General features: G+C 40.8%; 1 protein-coding gene across 1 annotated transcript; it reads right to left on the bottom strand.

The window, feature by feature from the left end:
- Positions 1–3,962: 3,962 nt before the first annotated feature.
- Positions 3,963–19,608, bottom strand: LOC112080469 (cell adhesion molecule CEACAM1-like). Its single transcript, XM_024146253.2, has 5 exons — positions 19,489–19,608; positions 19,282–19,348; positions 18,373–18,688; positions 5,118–5,402; positions 3,963–4,596 (listed from the first exon to the last, which is right to left on the bottom strand). Exons 4-5 carry the CDS (start codon positions 5,356–5,358, stop codon positions 4,259–4,261), a joined length of 579 nt encoding a protein of 192 aa, XP_024002021.1. The 5' UTR covers positions 5,359–5,402; positions 18,373–18,688; positions 19,282–19,348; positions 19,489–19,608; the 3' UTR covers positions 3,963–4,258.
- Between the last annotated feature and the right edge of the window lie 805 nt (positions 19,609–20,413).

Here is a 20,413-nt window from a genome sequence, read left to right as displayed (position 1 = left end):
CTATATTTCTATTGAATCCAGCTTGCCTACTGTATGTGTTGGGTGGCTAATTGCTGGTGATGTGACATTTTGAAGCTAGATAGATACACTAATGATAACATGACGCGTCTTACGGGCCATAACAACAGAACCCTGAGGTCCAGACATCTGAGCCCTCTGACATCACTGTGATGGGTAAGTGATAGAGAGGAAATGGAGACAGTCATGGGAGGAAAGAGAGACTGGCTCTGGGGTGCCATGGCTGAACTGACTTAAATGTTTAAGGTTTGTTCTCAAGACCTTGCAAGGCTTTAAGTACACCTTCCTCGATGTGCAGGTACGAGCCCTGGTGTACTGGACACCCCCGGAGCCCCTGCAAGGTGGAGGGGAGTTGTCATGAGCTCTGGGACCCATGCGCCTCTCATCTATATTTAAAATGTAAGCCTAATAAATGATTTTGAAAGTAAACCTCAAATGTAATTAATAAACTGTTTCAATTTCCATATGTACTAGGAAGCTAAATGTTTGTTTCTTAGGCTTCAGGAATGTGACAAAGTGCTTTGGGTTTTGAAAAATAAAATAATAACTGATTGAAAGTGTAAGGAGCAAACAAATGCCATGGTCAAGGCTACGATGGCGCCAGTGCAATGAGAGGAGCTTACTCGTGTTCAAAAGCTCATATCAGACAGAGCCAAGCTTTTTATATACTGTTCTTAGTTCACATGAGTTTTAGTTGAAAACGATCCTTGGCAGAAGCAACAGTTTGATTGCCGTAGCAACATCATGAAAACTGGGCAGAAGGGAGGAGTGCTTCAAATACAACAGTTATACAACATCTTTAAATTAAAAAACAAATCGAATTAGAATTAATACCCTTACATATGACCTATTAAATTAGTATTAAATGTGACCTTCAAATCATCACCCAATGTATCGCACCTTTCCTTTGAGGGTGATCAAAACACACTAGAAAGTCAGGACAGAGGTCACAGGGATTTTGGTGGTCACAGGATTATGGTGGTCTGCTTAACATGTAGGTATTACAGACTGGGTCAGGTTGAAAATGTCAATGAGGACTCTTGCCAGCTGGTCAGAGCATGCTCTAGTACGCGTCCTGGTAATCCGTCTGGCCTTGCACCTTGTGAATATTAACCTGTTTTAAAGGTCTTACTCACATCAGCATGGAGAGCATGATCATACAGTCACCCGAAACAGCTGGTGCATCACACACAGTTAAGTGTTGCTTGCCTCAAAGAGAACATAGGCATTTAGCTCATCTGCTAGCTCGAGTCACTGGCCAGCTCTCGGCTGGGTTTCCCTTTTTAATCCGTGATAGTTTGCAAGACCTGCCACCTCCGATGAATGTCAGAGCCGGTGTAGATTTTAGTCCTGTGTTGACGTTTTGACTGTTTGATGGTTTTTCGGAGGGCGTAGCATGTTTTCCTTCAAAGTGGCAGCTCTAGCCTACTCAGTGAGGATGAATCAAGATGTTGTCATAGCTTTGAGAGCTCTTCTGCACCTATTACACTTCTAAACATAATTATTTATATTTATGCAAATGTTTTATGTACTTTGTGTGGGCCTTTACTTATTTATCGTACACAATGTTTAACATGTCATTTTCATTTCACTTGTGCTGTGTTTACAGGCAAGTGTTACTGTTTGACAAAATAAAACAATCTACATTATAAACTGGTGGTTTGAGCCCTAAATTGATTGGCTGACTGCCGTGGTATACCACGGGTATGACAAATATGTATTTTTACTACTCTAATTACGTGGTATGCAGTTTATAGTAACAATAGTGCACCTCGGGGGTTGTGGTATGTGGCCTAAGAACAGTCCTTAGCCGTGGTATATTGCTTAATTGTAATCTAGGCTACAATCTGTATTATCAATTCACATAATTTATATAACCATTACCTTCACAGAACCAATATCTGTGCTAACATCACTCTACCCAAACTCTTCAATCATCGAGGGGGCTCTGTGACCTTACCTGTGATGCTTCTGGCTCCATCGTCACCAGAGAGTGGATGAAGGATGGTCACCCTCTGTCTGCTGGTGGCAACATAATCATCTCTGAGGATAAGAGCATGCTGTCCATAAAACCCTGTGAAGAGAGCAGACACTGGAGAATACTGGTGTAGAGTCAGCAACCCCATCAGCACCGCTAATGCTAACACGGTCTCATTGTAAACTGTAAGTAGGCCTACTCTGCTATAAGCCTGGGTTACAATTACTGTTTTAACCTTTTTTTGTTGCATTTAATATCTGACAGTCAGTGTAAATGCTGGATATGTAAGATTTTACAGAGTAAATATATGGATATATATAACAGTTGAGTGTGTTAGATCACACTGATTACCAACCAACGAACACATGGCTACTTCTAATCAGAGTGTTTTCTATCCAATAGTAATAATAATATGCATATTGTACGAGCAAGAATAGAGTACGAGGCAGTTTAATTTGGGCACGATTTTTTACAAAGTGAAAATAGCGCCACCCTATTGACAAAAGGTTTTAAGCACCCAGGTGTAACTAGAAGTCGGTATGGAGTCAGCAGAGCAGGTCAATGTAAACTTCTGTCCAACTTCTATTTCAGATGGACCCATTATTTCCATACCATCAGGTCCATCTGTAACACAGATCACCAGTTCCAATTAGAGGTAGCCATGTGTTCGTTAGTTGGTAATCAGTGTGATCTAACACACTCAAACTGTTATATATATCCATATATTTACTCTGTAAAATCTTACATATCCAGCATTTACACTGTGACTGTCAGATATTAAATGCAACAAGTGACCAAAGAGGGGACTCTGTCACTGGTGTAGGAAGGGCTCTAGGGGAGACAGACATTTTCATCATGCTGACCCCTATCACGGTGCTCTTTGTCAGTGTGATGATTGTCTATTTGCTGTAATGAAGCTTGTGTGTGATTTTATTTTTATGTTCCATTTTCTGATCCAGATTGAATGCGTTTTGAAAAGGAAGGTTGTTTACCATGGATGAAATGTCAGGCACCAGAAGGATGTATTTTGTTTGTTTAAATGTATGCTTAACAATAATTATGTAATCCTTGTACACTTACATTTTTATAGAAGAAACAGTTTCTTGAGGGGAATGTGAGAGAAAAAAAAATGGTATTAGCATTACTTCAAGGTTTATATAAATGATAGGTGTGTACAATCCTGTTACTCTGGTTGTGTAAATTGCTGTTTTCACATAACTCTGTACCTAATCCACAACGGCTGTACATATCATGTTCTTACCCCCACTCTCTGTACTCTGGAACTTGCATGTTTGTAACGAGATGTCTCTGTTCCAATCATAGTCTCTCCTTATCCTTTATTCTAAGAACAAATAGTTCTTAGTACTCACAGGAAAACACAGAGGACTCTGAATATTTGGCCACCTCATCCAGTAGATATCGGTTGGTTCGACACATTGAGACAGTTGTGGTGGATTAAGGACATGTAACAAGGTATATAAGGCAAGACCCAACGCCGAATCATTGGGCTCTCAATGAATCACCTACATGGGTTCTTTGACCAGCTCCATTATTGCAATAATTATATCGATATCAAATAAAGATTGATTGGTTAAAGAAATTACAGTCTCTCTCACTTGATTAGAATTTCCACTACACAAGATATACCAGAGATAAGGGACTGTTGATACTGCAAACTGCTTTTTTTTGGCCCAGTTGTCATGATGTTGCTACGGCAATCAAGCTGTTTTTACCATCCCTGTAACTGTTGCTTCTGACGAGAGATCGTTTTCTCAACTAAAACTCATGGTGAACTAAGTACAGTATATAAGCATTAGGTTCTCGGTCTGAAATGAGCTTTTGAACACCCGAGTAAGCTCCTCTCATTGCACTGGCGCCATCGTAGCCTTGACCATGAAATTTGTTCGCTTCTTATACTTTCAGTTATTTATTTTTTATTTTTCAAGACCTAAAGCACGTTTATGTCACATTCCTGAAGCCCAAGAAACAAACATTTAGCTTCCTAGTACATTTGGAAATTGAAACAGTTTATGAATTACTTTTTGGAGGTTTACTGTCAAAATCATTTATKAGGATTACATTTTAATGATATCGATGACAGGCGCAAGGGTTCCCAGAGCTCGTGACACAACCCCCCCTCCCACCTTGCAGGGGCTGCGGGGGTGTCCAGTACACCAGGGCTCGTACCTCTGCACATTGAGGAAGGTGTACTTAAAGACCTTGCAATGGTCTTGAGAACAAAACTTAAACATTTAAGTCAGTTCAGCCATGGCACCCCAGAGCCAGTCTCTCTTTCCTCTCATAACTGTCTCCATCTCCTCTCTGCCACTTATCTAGCACAGTGATGTCAGAGGGCTCAGATRTCTGGTACCTCAGGGTTCTGGTGTTATGGGCCCAGCAGCTGTAGCTACCACTCTGACTGGCCTGGATGTTCTCCAGTCTGAGTTCTGGTCCGTTATTGGACAGCAGTGTTCCATTCAGAAGCCACTGAAACTGGGCAGACGGACTGGACTCAGCTGAGCAGGACAGGGTGAGGTTTGACCCTGATCCRTACAGTACATCTAGAGGGGTCACCTTCATTGTGRTGTTTTCTGGACCATCTGTAATGAATGGTCCATGTTCAACACCAGCATTAAAGAGGGGAGGTTGACCGTGATGTAATTATACTTTTTAGAACATGTTCAAGAGACCCATTTAAGATGTGTCATGTTATCCTTAGTGTGTGTATCTATCCATCTATCTATCTATCTATCTATCTTCAAAATGTCCCATCACCAGCAATTAGCCACCCAACACATAGAGTAGGCAGGCTGGATTCAATAGAAATATAAGCAACAGCTTAGGGCCAAAATTAAGAAGTGATAAAACATTAAGACATGCCACAGGACTGTTTTCATAAGCAAGTGTTAGTGATAGAGAACAGGCAATAATGTTGTAACCTAAGAATCTGATTTAATTAGCAATATGTGTAGTTATTCTTAAGCAGACAAGTACTGCAGGAAACAAAATCAAGATATAACTACAGCACTGTAWGCGAAGTACATGGTGAAAGGTAAATAACGTTTACATAAATTACTTTCTCTGCATACAGATATATTAGACATGCAGGTTAGCGACTCACAGCTGATGATGAGGGTTAGATTCTGGCTGGGTTTACTGCTGACGGGGTTGGACACAATACACCTGTATGGTCCCTGGTCATACCGGGTCACATTGGCTATGGTGAGAGTACGGCCTCCATCACCAAGCTGAATTCCATATCTGGCTGTGACCTCAGAGCTGCCATTCAGCCAGCGGTAAGATAAGGGGGAGGAGCCAGAGGACACAGAGCAGGAGAAAATGGCAGTGTCATTCAGTTCCATTAGATCAATGACGTTGGCCCTCAGGGTCACATTTGAAATGGTCTCTGTGGATGAGAGAGTAGATGACATCTATCAACGTGTTTGTGTCAGTACAAATGCCTGTGTCTAAAGCAAGGTGTTCCAAGGTGTCTAAGTTTCTAAAGCCATGATAGTGACATTGTAACAGTAACCTGAAAACAGCACTGCTACCCTCACAATACTGTTGGCTGTCATATAAAATGTGGCTATATATAAAATACAGTTGCCAGTCATTTGTTTGAATGAGGAAATGCCAAGCACCCCCAAACACACATTGCTGGTGAGTCACCCAAAATTCAACACCCGCGAACCAGAAGGTGGCAGAGGTAAACATTGCATTTTTTGCCAGATAGCTGCAGTTAATGTTAACGTGGTGGTGAAAAGAGTGCATTGGTGGACTGATCTTCCATTGGTTTATTGTGCTTTCTAAAATGGCCGGACTTTTCGTCCCACCTCTTCCCCAGAGATGAAGATCCACATCACGCTCTGTGCAGGTTTCTTTTCCTCTACTTTACACAGAAATGTTTGTGGTCACCCTCCCTTCACCTTTCTCACTGTCAATTGTGAATGATAATTCTTCAAGTTTTACCGGTGAAACGTCCATGCAGAATCTGCATGCCAACCATTTGACCTTGATTAGTTTCATGGGAATATAAGCATTTTGATCTTCCTGAGTTAAGTACAGCGTTGTTTTGAATTAGGCGTCTTTCTATATAAACTAGGGTACCGGAGTGGATTTCCTACACTGGACAACTTGTTACAGCTGTTGATACATTATTGATAATAATCACTAATTTGTTTGTCATTACATTAAGATATAAGGTAGGATCATAGCTACTGTATATTAAATTAAATTCACGGGTTGATTTAAAAACTTTATCACGGCTGGTGTCTTGACAGATGTCAAATCGTGTGAAAAAACATGAATTTTCTGTCCTTGCATTTTTGGCAGTGTAAGTTGACGTTATATCGTATAAACTCAGCAAAAAAAGAAACATCCCTTTTTCAGGACCCTGTCTTTGAAAGATAGTTCGTAAAAATCCAAATAACTTCACAGATCGTCATTGTAAAGGGTTTAAACACTGTTTCCCATGCCTGTTCAGTGAACCATAAACAATTAATGAACATGCACCTGTGGAACGGTCGTTAACACACTGTAGGCAATTAAGGTCACAGTTATGAAAACTYAGGACACTAAAGAGGCCTTTCTACGGACTCTGAAAAACACCAAAAGAAAGATGCCCAGGGTCCCTGCTCATCTGCATGAATGTGCATTATRCATGCTGCAAGGAGGCATGAGGACTGCAGATGTGTCCAGGCTTTGTAAATAAGAATTTGTTCTTAACTGACTTGCCTAGTTAAATAAAAGGTTACTTTAAAAATAAAAAAAATAAAAAGATTGTGGAGGCAAGGTCATCTGATGCAGCACTCCATCACGCTCCTTTTTGGTCAAATAGCCCTTACACAGCCTGGAGGTGTGTTTTGTGTCATTGTCCCCTTGAAAAACAAATGATAGTGGGACATAGTACAAACCAGATGGGATCGCTGCAGAATGCTGTGGTAGCCATGCTGGTTAATGTGTGCGCTTGAATTCTAAAATAAATCACTGACAGTGTCACCAGCAATGCACCCCCACACATCACACCTCCTCCATGCTTCACGGTGGGAACCACACATGCGGAGATCATCTGTTCAGCTCTCAGCGTCTCACAAAGACACAGCGGTTGGAACCAAAAATCATATTTGGACTCATCAGACCAAAGGACAGATTTCGAATGTCCATTGCTCGTGTTTCTTGGCCCAAACAAGTCTCTCCTTATTGGTGTCCTTTAGTAGTAGTGTCTTTGTAGCAATTCGACCATGAAGGCCTGATTACACAGTCTCCTCTGACCAGTTGATGTTGATATGTGTCCTTACTTGAACTCTGTAGCATTTATTTGGGCTGCAATTTCTGAGGCGGGTAAATCTAATGAACTTATTCTCTGCAGCAGAGTAACTCTGGTCTTCCATTCCTGTGGCGGACTCATGAGAGCCAGTTTCATCACAGCGCTTGATGGTTTTTGCAACTGCACTTTAGAAACGTTCAAAGTTCTTGAAATTTTCCAGATTGACTGACCTTCAGGTCTTAAAGTAATGGACTGTTGTTTCTCTTTATTTGAGGTGTTCTGCCATAATATGGACTTGGTTTTTTACCAAATAGCTATCTTCTGTATACCACCCCTATCTTGTCACAACAACTTTTTCCACATTGATACATTAGACTTATTCTAAAATGGTTAAATAAAACATGTTCCTCAATCTACACACAATACCCTTAATGACAAAGTGAAGAGAGGTTTTTAAACAATTTGCATTTCTGCTGCCAAGGCAGCAGCTACTCTTCATGCCAAGGCAGCAGCTACTCCTCTTCATGTCAACAAGATTAAGGCAGTTTATAATTTTTTTAAACATTACATTCACTGATTTCACAACACACTGTGTGCCCTCAGGCCCCTACTCCACCACTAGTACTTAAACCCATGTGTGTGTATAGTGCGTATGTTATCGTGTGTGTGTGTGTTTTGTATATATATATATGCATGGGACTCAGTTTTGCTCAGGTGCATCATTTCCATTGATCATCCTTGGGATGTTTCTACAACCTGTGGTAATTAAATTAATTGGACATGCCTTATAAAGGCACACATCTGTCTATATAAAAAGGTCCCACAGTTGACAGTGATTTCCACGCTACAAGGTCGAAGGAATTGTCCGTTGAGCTCCGAGACAGGATTGTGTTGATGTACAGATCTGGGAATGGGTCCAAAAACATGTATGCAGCATTGAAGGACCCAAGAACACAGTGGCCTCAATCATTTTGGCCACCAGCCAAACTGAGCAATCGGGGAGATATGGGCCATGGTCAGGGAGTTGACCAAAAGACCCGATGGTCACTCTGACAGAGCTCCAGAGTTCCTCTGTGGAGATGGGAGAACCTTCCAAAAAGAGAAGGGCTCTTTAGCAGCACTCTACCAAATCAGGCCTTTATGGTAAAGTGGCCAGACGGAAGCCACTCCTCAGTAAAAGGCACATGACAGTCCGCTTGGAGTTTGACAAAAGGCACCTAAAGACTCTCAGATCACAAGAAACAAAATTCTCTGGTCTGATGAAACCAAGATTGAACTCTTTGGCCTGAATGCAAAGCATCAAGTCTGTAGGAAACCTGGTACCATCCCTACTGTGAAGCATGGTGGTGGTAGCATCTTGCTGTGGTGATGTTTTTCAGTGGCAGGAACTGGAAGACTTGTCAGGATCGAGTAAAAGATGAATGGAGCAAAGACAAAGACCCTAAGCACACAGCCAAGACAATGCAGGAATGGCTTCGGGACAAGTCTCAATGTTTGAGTGGCCAAGCCAGAGCCCGTACCTGAACTTGATCGAACATCTCTGGAAAATAGCTGAGCAGTTATACTCCCCATCCAACCTGACAGAGCTTGAGAGGATCTGCAGAGAAGAATGGGAGAAACTCTCCAAATACAGGTGTGCGAAGCTTGTACACAAGAAGATTTGAGGCTGAAACCGCTGCCAAAAGGTGCTTCAAAGTACTGAGTAAAGAACACTTACTTAAATGTGATTTCAGTTATTATTTTTAATACATTTGCACAAACTGTTTTTGCTTCGTCATTATGGAGTATTGTGTGTAGATTGATGAGAAAACAATTTCATCCATTTTAGAATAAGGCTGTAATGTTACAAACTGTGGAAAAAGTCAAAGGGTCTGAATACTTTCCAAATGCATCGTAATTGTTTTAAGATGGTCATACCATGGATCTTTTAGCTATCTGATTTGGAATTTTAGGACCCCTTGTGGGGGACATAGAGCAAAACAGAGAACACCATCGTCTTTGTGAGAACCTCCCCTCACACATTGGTAGGCCAGACTTTTTGGATGCTACAGCCGTTTTTTGTGAGAAGACCAATTTTCAGCATGTCTCATGGTCTGACAAACACCGCTGTAGCTCGTCCACCTTCCACCACAGATGTGGCGGATTGAGACGCAGCCCATTTCTCTAGCCTAAACTGACGGATGATGGGGATCCTTTTATTATGTTACTTCCATTGTCACACCGGTGTGTCAATTAACTCGTTTTTCAAACAATACAAGGAACTTGAAGTAGCATAATTTAAATGTCATTTGAAATTCAAGTACTGGAATAGGCCTACCTTGAAAGTCTGACATTCTTAATTTGGTGATTGAAAAGTGTGGCAGCAGGATTACAAGATTGTTGTATTTATGCACCAAATGGTTGTTTTATGAACTATAGTTAGTACGAGTCTGTCTCTCTCACACACACACACTTCAGAGTGTGGGATCGACGGTTTCATTATTGCAATAATAAAATCAATATTAAATAAAGATGATTGCTGGAAGAAATGAGAAAGTCTCTCTTAGTACTACATTTCCACGACAAAAGTAATTTTAATTATTGGAGCCAATTTATAAGTTCTCCTGCTCCCTTATAATTATCTGTGATTTCATTTTTGGTCCGTTTTGTGAGAGATGTGGCCACTTCTGTTTTTTCCACTGTTTTCATTGAAGGGTGTTCCCTACTCTGTTGCGGTAAAACCGTGTGCAGTTATTATGAGGATGTCTAATGTTGGCTTCAACTTGGTTTTCCATACAAATCCTTCAGAAAAATAAAACAAAAAATAACCTGGTTTTTGGTCACTTTCTCGTAAAAACAGCGATGGTGAAATTCAAATTGTGAGATTAATGCTACCGCTATTAATGGATTTATTATGTGTGCCTGTGTCAGCCACACAGGCTACAGAAAAATCTCCATGCATGCATCCAACAGGGATGCAAACTGGTGAGGGTCCAAAAAGGTGTCACTTTTTTTGTTGCACTGAAACATGCAAAAAAACTCCCTGCTAGAGGGGGATAATAATAAAATACAGAAAAATAAATATCAGCTTTAAAATGCTAATTTCTAGTGACTGAGGCTAAATCCATCCTTGAAATGCAGATGAACTAATTAAACAAAGAATATGATCTATGTGACTGTGTGTAAAATAATGTAGCATCTGCATCATCTGACCACTTCCATATTGAGCGAGTCACTGGTACTTTCTGCCTCAGTTTTTGCTTGTAAGCAGGAATCAGGAGGATAGAATTATGGTCAGATTTGCCAAAAGGAGGCCGGTGGAGAGTTTGGTATGCATCTCTGTGTGTGGAGTAAAGGTGGTCTAGAATTATTTTTTTCTCTGGTTGCACATGTGACATGCTGGTAAAAATTTGGTAMARCTGATTTAAGTTTGCCTGCATTAAAGTCCACGGCCATGAGGAGCACCACTTCTGGATGAGCATTTTCTTGTTTGCTTATGGCCTTAGAGTTGGTTGAGAGCGATCTTAGTGCCCGCATGTGGTGGTAAATAGACGGCTACCAATAAAACAGATGAGAACTCCTGTTAGAAAGTGTGGTCGACAGCTTATCATAAAGGTACTCCAACTCAGGCGAGCAATACCTCGGGACTTCTTTAATATTAGACATTACACACCAGCTGTTCTTGACAAACAGACACACTCCACCCCTCGTCTTACCAGACGTAGCTTCTCTGTTCTGCCGGTGCATGGAAAATGCTCTATATTATCCGCGTCGTCGTTCAGCCACGACTCGGTGAAACATAAGATATTACAGTTTTTAATGTCCTGCTGGTAGGATAATCTTAAATCGTAGGTCAACAATTTTATTTTCCACTGATTACATGTTAGCCAGTAGAACGGATGGCTGTGGGAGTTTACTCGCTCAGAAGTAAACTCAGCCCGACCTGCGTCCCCTTTTCCTCCATCTTTTCTTCACGCAAATGACAGGGATTTGAGCCTGTTCTCGGGAAAGCAGTATATCCTTCTCGTCGGACTCATTAAAAGGAAAAAGCTTCTTCCAGTTTGAGGTGAGTAATCGCTGTTCCGATGTCCAGAAGTTATTTTCGGTCATAAGAGATGGTAGCAGCAACATTATGTACAGTTGTAGTCGGAAGTTTACATACACCTTAGCCAAATACAATCTCAGTTTCACAGTTCCTTACATTTAATCCTAGTAAAAATGTCCTGTCTTAAGTCAGTTAGGACCACCAGTTAATTTTAAGAATATGAAATGTCAGAATAATAGTAGAGAGAAAGATTTATTTCAACTTAAATGTATTTCATCACATTCCCAATGGGTCAGAAGTTTACATACACTCAATTAGTATTTGGTAGCATTGCCTTTCAAATTGTTTAACTTGGGTCAAATGTTTCGGGCAGCCTTCCACAAGCTTCCCAAAATAAGTTAGGTGAATTTTGGTCCATTCCTCTTGACAGAGCTGATGTAACTGAGTCAGGTTTGAAGGCCTCCTTGCTCAACACATGCTTTTTCAGTTCTGCCCACACATTTTCTAGAGGGTTGAGGTCAGGGTTTTGTGATGGCCACTTCAAAACCTTGACTTTGTTGTCCTTATGCCATTTTGCCACAACTTTGGAAGTATGCTTGGGGTCATTGTCCATTTGGAAGACCCATTTGCGACCAAGCTTTAACTTCCTGACTGATGTCTTGAGATGTTGCTTCATTATATCCACATAATTTTCCTTCTCATGATGCCATCTATTTTGTGAAGTGCACCAGTCCCTCCTGCAGCAAAGCACTCCCACAACATGATGCTGCCATCCCCGTGCTTCACGGTTGGGATGGTGTTCTTCGGCTTGCAAGCTTCCCCTTTATCCTCCAAACATAACGATGGAGGACATTTCTCCAAAAAGTACGATCTTTGTCCCCATGTGCAGTTGCAGACCGTAGTCTGGCTTTTTTATGGAGGTTTTGGAGCAGTTGCTTCTTCCTTGCGGCCTTTCAGGTTGAGTCGATATAGGACTCGTTTTACTGTAGATATAGATAAATTTGTACCCGTTTCCTCCAGCATCTTCACAAGGTCCTTTGCTGCTGTTCTGGGATTGATTTGCACTATTCACAACATAGTACGTTCATCTCTAGGAGACAGAACCCGTCTCCTTCCTGAGCGGTATGACGGCTGCATGGTCCCATGGTGTTTATACTTGCGTACTATTGTTTGTACAGATGAACATGGTACCTTCAGGCGTTTGGAAATTGCTCCCAAGGATGAAACAGACTTGATGAGGTCTACAATTTTTTTTCTGAGGTCTTGGCTGATTTCTTTTGATTTTCCCATGATGTCAAGCAAAGAGGCACTGAGTTCGAAGGTAGGCCTTGAAATAGATCCACGGGTACACCTCAAATTGACTCAAATGATGTCAATTAGCCTATTAGAAGCTTCTAAAGACATTACATAATTTTCTCGAATTTTCTAAGCTGTTTAAAGGCACAGTCAACTTCGTGTATGTAATCTTCCGACCTACTGGAATTGTGATAAGTGAATTATAAGTGAAATAATCTGTCTTTAAACAATTGTGGGAAAAATTACCTGTGTCATGCACAAAGTAGATATCCTAACCGACAAGAAATTTGTGGAGTGGTTGAAAAATGAGTTTTAATGACTCCAACCTAAGTGTATGTAAACTTCCGACTTCAACTATACAAAATAATTTTAAAAATAAGTTAACCAACGCAAAAAAAAACTAACAAATAGCACAGTTGGTTAGGAGCATGTAAAACATCAGCCATCCTCTTCGGCGCCATCTTTACATCGATCAAGTGCACAAGGCTGTGTGTGTACAAAAAAACACATTTACTGAGTGAAATAAAAGAATCGCCCCTCACTCACACAACTGTATGTCAAGTTCAACAACAAAAGCAATAGCTTTGGGCTACATTGGACGTTATTACATTGTACACTTTCTGCCTGTGGAAATCTGTTCTACAATGTGCCAGCAGCAGAGCACACGATCCTTGTTGACATAATTGATCTCTGTCAGGCAGAGACTACACCTGGCGTACCCCTTTTTATCAACCGTATTGAAAAAGTGAGAAAGAGGGAAAGTGTGTGGTGTTCCTTTCACCTATAACATTAGTGGCATCCACCTTAAGCCCAGCTCCAGCTACACCTCATCCATGAATCCACTTGTTTAAAACTTCTTATGGCTGCAATCCCGGTAACGGGATCGATATGACAACAGCCAGTGAAAGTGCAGTTCGCCAAATTCAAACAACAGAAATCTCATAATTAAAATTCCTCAAACATACATGTGTCTTATACCATTTTTAAAGGTAATCTTGTTGTTAATCCCACCAAAGTGTCCGATTTCAAATAGGCTTTTCAGCGAAAGCACCACAAACAATTATGTTAGGTCACCACCAACTCAAAGAAAAATTCAGCCATTTTTCCAGCCAAAGAGAGGAGCCACAAATAGCACAAATAGAGATAAAATGAATCACTAACCTTTGATGATCTTCATCAGATGACACTCATAGGACTTCATATTACACAATACATATATGTCTTGTTCGAATTAAGTTCATATTTATATCCAAAAACCTCAGTTTACATTGGCGCCATGTTCAGAAATGCTCCAAAATATCCGAAGAAATTGCAGAGAGCCACGTCAAATAACAGAAATACTCATCATAAACTTTGATGAAAGTAACATGTTTACATAGAACTAAAGATACACTTGTTCTTAATGCAACCGCTGTGTCAGATTTCAAAAAGGTTTACGGCAAAACACACTATTCAATAATCTGAAAACAGCGTTCAGCCACAAAAGCAAGCCATACAGTTACCCGCCAAATTGTGCAGTCAACAAACTCATAAAAAGCATATAAATCTTCACTTACCTTTGCTGATCTTCGTCGGAATGCACTCCCAGGACTCCCACTTCCACAAGAAATGTTAGTTTTTTTTCGGTAATGCCCATCATTTATGTCCAAATAGCTATTTTTGTCGCGTGTTTGGTATACAAATCCAACGTCAGGAAAGCGTGTCACTAAAACCTGACGAAATGTCCAAAAGTTCCGTAACAGTCCGTAGAAACATGTCAAACGATGTATTGAATCAATCTTTAGAATGTTTTTAACATAAACTTGAATAACGTTCCAACCGGAGAATTACATGACTTCAGATGAGCGATGGAACGGAGCTCCCTCTTATGTGAACGCGCATAGTGAAAGAATGGTCACTATGGCAGTGGTGACTCATTCCTGTCTCCGGCCCCCTTCACAGTAGAGTCATCAGACAAAGTTCTACAGACTGTTACATCTAGTGGAAGCCGTAGGAAGTGAAAACTCATCATATCTCGCTGTAATTTCAATGGAGCTTGGTTGAACAATCTACCAGCCTCAGAATTTCCACTTCCTGTTTGGATTTTTCTCAGGTTTTTCCTGCCATATGAGTTCTGTTATATTCACAGACATAATTCAAACAGTTTTAGAAACTTCAGAGTGTTTTCTATCCAACACTAATAATAATATGCATATAGTTAGCAACTATGACTGAGGAGCAGGCCGTTTACTCTGTGCACTCTCATCATCAAGCTACTCAATACTGCCCCTGCAGCCATAAGAAGTTATTAACAACCAATGCCTCATTTTCACCTAATTCTCTCATTCTGAAAATTAACCATATACTGTAAGGGAAAACATTAGTTCATAGATCGCTAGTTAACTAGCTAGCTAACTACCATACCCCACCGCCCCATGGGGTATACTCTGTTAACTAGTTAATACTAGCTAACAGAACTCGATCCAGCTAGTAAGATACTATAACGCTAACAATTCTTGTTCCACCACACTTGCCCCCTCACCTCAAACTTTAAATGCCAGTTGTTTTTCGGTTACAGCTCATGAAGTACGATTCATCACCTTCTCACCCCCGCCTCCGTCGTCATGCATCTCACTACCTCTTCGTTATCGTTCAAGGGACGTGCTGCTAAACTGGCAAACTGCCTTTCCAGAGCACACGCTGATGCTGTAACTAGCAAATTGGTTGTCTCTTCTCTCTTCAGTTGCGTGCTGCATCTGTTAGGAATGATTGGCTGGGCCTTGGATACAGCAAGTATTGCTCCAAACGTGCATCACTCGTTCGCTTATAGCCAGTAGTGATCCAAAGCCCAAACGTTTCTCATCAGATCTACAAAATCATGTAGGTTCCCTATTTTGGATTCAAAATGGCGAATTTTACCCGAAAGGTTACTAGTTTGCATCCCTGATCCAATCTAATTATATCAGGCAATTCCACATTCTCACATATTTTAGAAAGTAAAATAATTTGAATATTTATTTCAAATATTTGACTGATTACAGTTCATACGAGGAAATCAGTCAATTGAAAATACATTTGTTAGGCCTCTAATCTATGGAATTTTGTAACATGACTGGGAATACAGATATGCATCGGTTGGTCAAGATACCTGTAGAAAACATAATGTAGGCCTCAGGGATCTCGTCACCGCGTATTTTGTTGCATTCAAATTAGAGGTCGACCGATTATGATTTTTCAACGCCGATACCGATTCCGATTATTGGAGGACCAAAAAACCGATACCGATTAATCGGCTCGATTTTTTTTCTTTCTTTATTTGTAATAATGACAATTACAATAATACTGAATGAACACTTATTTTAACTTAATATAATACATCAATAAAATCAATTTGCTCAAGTAAATAATGAAACATGTTCAATTTGGTTTAAATAATGCAAAAACAAAGTGTTGGAGAGAAAGTAAAAGTGCAATATGTGCCATGTAAGAAAGCTAACGTTTCAGTTCCTTGCTCAGAACATGAGAACATATGAAAGCTGGTGGTTCTTTTAACATGAGTCTTCAATATCCCAGGTAAGAAGTTTTAGGTTGTAGTTATTTGAGATATAGGACTATTCCCTCTATACCATTTGTATTTCATTAACCTTTGACTATTGATGTTCTTATAGGCACTTTAGTATTGCAAGTGTAACAGTATAGCTTCCGTCCCTCTCCTCGCTCCTCCCTGGGCTCGAACCAGCAACACAGACAACAGCCACCATCGAAGCAGCGTTACCATGCAGAGCAAGGGAACAACTACTAGAAGGCTCAGAGCGAGTGACGGTTGAAAACACTAAGCGCGCCGCTAACTAGCTAGCCATTTCACTTCGGTTACACCAGCCTCTATCTCGGGAGTTGATAGGCTTGAAGTCATAAACAGCGCAATGTTTGACGCACAACGAAGAGCTGCTGGCAAACGCACGAAAGTGCTCTTTGAATGAAGTTTACGAGCCTGCTTCTGCCTACCACGCTCAGCAAACTAGATACTTGTATGCTTGTATGCTCAGTCAGATTATATGCAACGCAGGACACGTAGAAATATCTAGTAATATCATCAACCATGTGTAGTTAACTAGTGGTTATGATTGATTGTTTTTTTATAAGATAAGTTAATGCTAGCTAGCAACTACCTTGGCTTACTGCATTCGCGTAACAGGCAGTCTCCTTGTGGAGTGCAACGAGAGAGAGGCAGGTCGTTATTGCGTTGGACTAGTTAACTGTAAGTTGCAAGATTGGATCCCCAGCTGACAAGGTGAAAATCTGTCGTTCTGCCCCTGAACAAGCAGTTAACCACCGTTCCTAGGCGTTCATTGAAAATAAGAATGTGTTCTTAACTGACTTGCCTATTTAAATAAGGGATACTCATTTTTTAAATAATATATAAAACATCGGCAAATGTCGCCCAAAAATACAGATTTCCGATTGTTATGAAAACTTGAAATCGGCCCTAATAATCGCCATTCGATAATCGTTCGACCTCTAATCAATATGCCATCAGAAAAATGCGAAACCAGAGGTCAAACATGAGACTGGGAGGGGGACAAAAGGTTTGAGGCCAAGTCAAGACCAGAACATTTTCAAAACCATGTGTATTTTGTCATATCACTACCATAAGAGTTCAAAATGTCCATTATTTCTGTGTTCATACCACTACATGACCAAAAGTATTGTGGACAGCTGCTCGTCGAACATCTGATTCCAAAATCATGGGCATTAATATGGAGGTTGGTTCCCCATTGCGGCCATAACAGCCCACTCTTCTGGGAAGGGTTTAACTAGATGTTGAACTGTCATGACTGGCCTGCTGGGCCAGGTTATGTGGACCACAATCCTACATAGAGATCTCTCACACCCACCGGAGGTAAGAGATCGGAGATGGGGGGGGGGGGGGGGTTTGACAGACTCTAGCACGAACTGACTTGTTGGAAATGTGGCATCCTATGACGGTGCCACGTGTGAAAGTCACTGAGCTCTTCAGTAAGGCCCTTCTACAGCCAATGTTTTCTATGGAGATTGCATGGCTGTGTGCTCGATTTTATACACCTGTCAGCAATGGGTGTGGCTGAAATAGACAAATCCACTAATTTGAAGCCAACCCTGACCTGTGTGACAAGGCAGCTATTGAAAGACGTCCTCTAATTGCACCTCATCTATTGCAAAAGAGTTCAGTTTTACCAATTGATGTAAATTGCAACATTATTGTATGGTACTTTGCCTGTCACATTGTGTTCTTGCCGGAAACTCCTGGACATTTGAAAAAATAACTGCATTCCAAGTAAATAAAAATGTTCTCAAGAGAAGCCTATGTTCAAAAGTAGATACCCAGGTACAACCTAAGAACAATCCTCTCATAAAAGGGGAAACCGAAACATACCATTTAAAAAATGTAAATGGTCAAATTATAGAACTATGTGTTCAGCCTATATTGCAACAATGCTCAAAACCATTTCAAAGCAAGGTGTTGACCCTGAACTGGTAGTTGACCAAATGAGAGAGCGGTTGTTTCTACGCTGTCTAAACCTTAGGGACCTCAGCCAGCCTTTTATTTGATTTATTTTATTTCACCTTTATTTAACCAGGTAGGCCAGTTGAGAACAAGTTCTAAGCCTTGCTAGATCGTCTTAACTAGTTTGACACTTGATCAAAGAAAACACTGACGGTGCCGTTACCCACGCATTGTGACAATTGTTCTCCCAGTATCACTCTTCGTGAACGTAACTTTGTGAATGTAACTTTATGTACATACCTTACCCTGCAACATTTGGAACTCACCATAGACAATCAGTGAAGTTAATCCCAACTGAGAACAGCAGGTTCTTAGGGTCACTCTGTATGTCCCACTGTCACAGGGTCAGTTTCCTGAGCTCCAGAGATCCAGTGCTATTGTCCAGACTGATCCTACCAACATATCCCACTCCGGTCACAGAACCTGCAGAATTGACAAAGTCAACAATGGAGACAGGGGGTTCACCAAAAAGTCCAGTGATTGAAGAAGTGTGGTTGGATTGATGGTGTTTTGAAAACACATTTCCTCCAATGTTCCATTCACAGGTCCAGGTCCAGAACACATCTTGACCAGCACAATATCCTGAGGAAACAAAACAATCTGTGATTATAGTTTCCAAAATAAACACAAAATTCAGCAGACAAAAGATTTAGTGGAAAGTTTCCAAATGCATTTTTTTTTATAGTTCTTACAGAATAATTATTTTACCAAGACAATTTTGGAAGTCACTGTAGAAGCCACTGTGCCTAGTAGAATAACTATATTTTATGCAAGCAAACATTAAGATGGACTAATGGGAATATGTGTCACCACCTTCAAGGGATAGTTTACCCAAATTACAAAATTACATTTGGTTTCTTTACCATGTAAGTGGTCTATGGACAAGGTGTGACAGCAATTGGCCTTAGAGATATGCCTTAGAGATAGATATTAACATAATTGAAACCATGTCTATGACTATTGACAAAGAACCTGCTATTGATTGAAGAACAATTCCTACTGTCATGGGAGTAGAGAAGAATATATTACATTAACACAGAAATCATGGTCCTAACATTTCAGAAGGATCCAAAAAGGGTTTAGAAATKATGACGAAATGATGACCTCATGTTGGTGCTTTTAGGGTTATCCTATGTGTGGCTGTATTTTATTATGAGCAGCAGATAAGGTCTCACCTGAGAGTATTCCCATGGTAAGAAAGACAACTGCAGATKCCACCATCTCTTCTGACGTATCAAATGTCTGTGATTCAGACTGTAGTTSCGTTTCATAAAATAAATATTACGTAGGAGACAGGGGTGCAATAAATACGGATTTTGTTTTATTGCAATTATAATGCAAAAGCTTCTAACAATAAAAATCAAGTTCTGTTTAAACCTTACCCCAAAAAGTATTCTAACTTCTAATACATCAATCAGCTCTTGATATGTCTTCCCCAGAATCCCTGCTCCTTTCCCTATCTTTTAAATTGGGTTTTATACCGCTTAATTACCAAGTCCATGCCTCTGTTGACTACAGCCACACAAGACATCCTCCCCCTTCCACTCTGCCTCTGTCTGGGTTTTGCTGCTCCCCAGCTGCCTGTGGTTGAGGCCTCTTCCTGTCCTTCTTCTGCTTCTGCTTCTTCTTCTTCATCTTCCTTGTCTCAGTATCATCATTGCTCTGACTGGAGACTGGAGTCACCAGGTCATACTGACTAGGCTCATTCACAACGGCATCAAACTAAAGATGTCTGGGCACCAGTTTTAAATATGGCTGCCACCTAGCTCCATGGGRCCAAATTAAGAGTGATTTCCCATGGCCAAAACGGTTTACCTTGATTGCTGGAGGTGGTTTGGAAGACCAAACAAAATGAGGCCAATGTATTTGTTTGATGATGGTTGGATGAGGGGTAAATGATAGGTGAACTTAACGGTGGTTTATTCAGTGTTCGATAATCATGCAGTGGCGAAGTCCCTCTTCTCTTAAAAAAAGATGCTTAAGGGCGGTGACGTAGATGGGCTGATAAACCTGCTGGAGGCTCTCTTGTACTAGGTCTCATGGTTCGGTCTGTAGGAGGGTAGACGTGTCTCTTGGGGGTGCATAGCAGCAGGTCAATGGCACAGTCCCAGGGGCGATGAGCGGCAGGCGTGCGATTATCCAGTGCTTGAACCGGAATGAGTGACTGTAGGGGATTCAAAGGAATGCGAATGCAATGGCAGTGCCTATCTACAAAAGATTCCCAGCAGCTCGGAATCAATAAAGCTAATGGGAGTGAGGGATAAGGTGTTCAGGGAATTTAATGGGAAAACTGGTTGAGTTAACAAG

Source organism: Salvelinus sp. IW2-2015, unplaced genomic scaffold (assembly GCF_002910315.2).
Source record: "Salvelinus sp. IW2-2015 unplaced genomic scaffold, ASM291031v2 Un_scaffold16327, whole genome shotgun sequence".
Taxonomy (NCBI): Eukaryota; Metazoa; Chordata; class Actinopteri; order Salmoniformes; family Salmonidae; genus Salvelinus; species Salvelinus sp. IW2-2015.
Note: the sequence above shows the minus strand (reverse complement) of the source record. Positions and strands in the feature narration are given on the sequence as shown.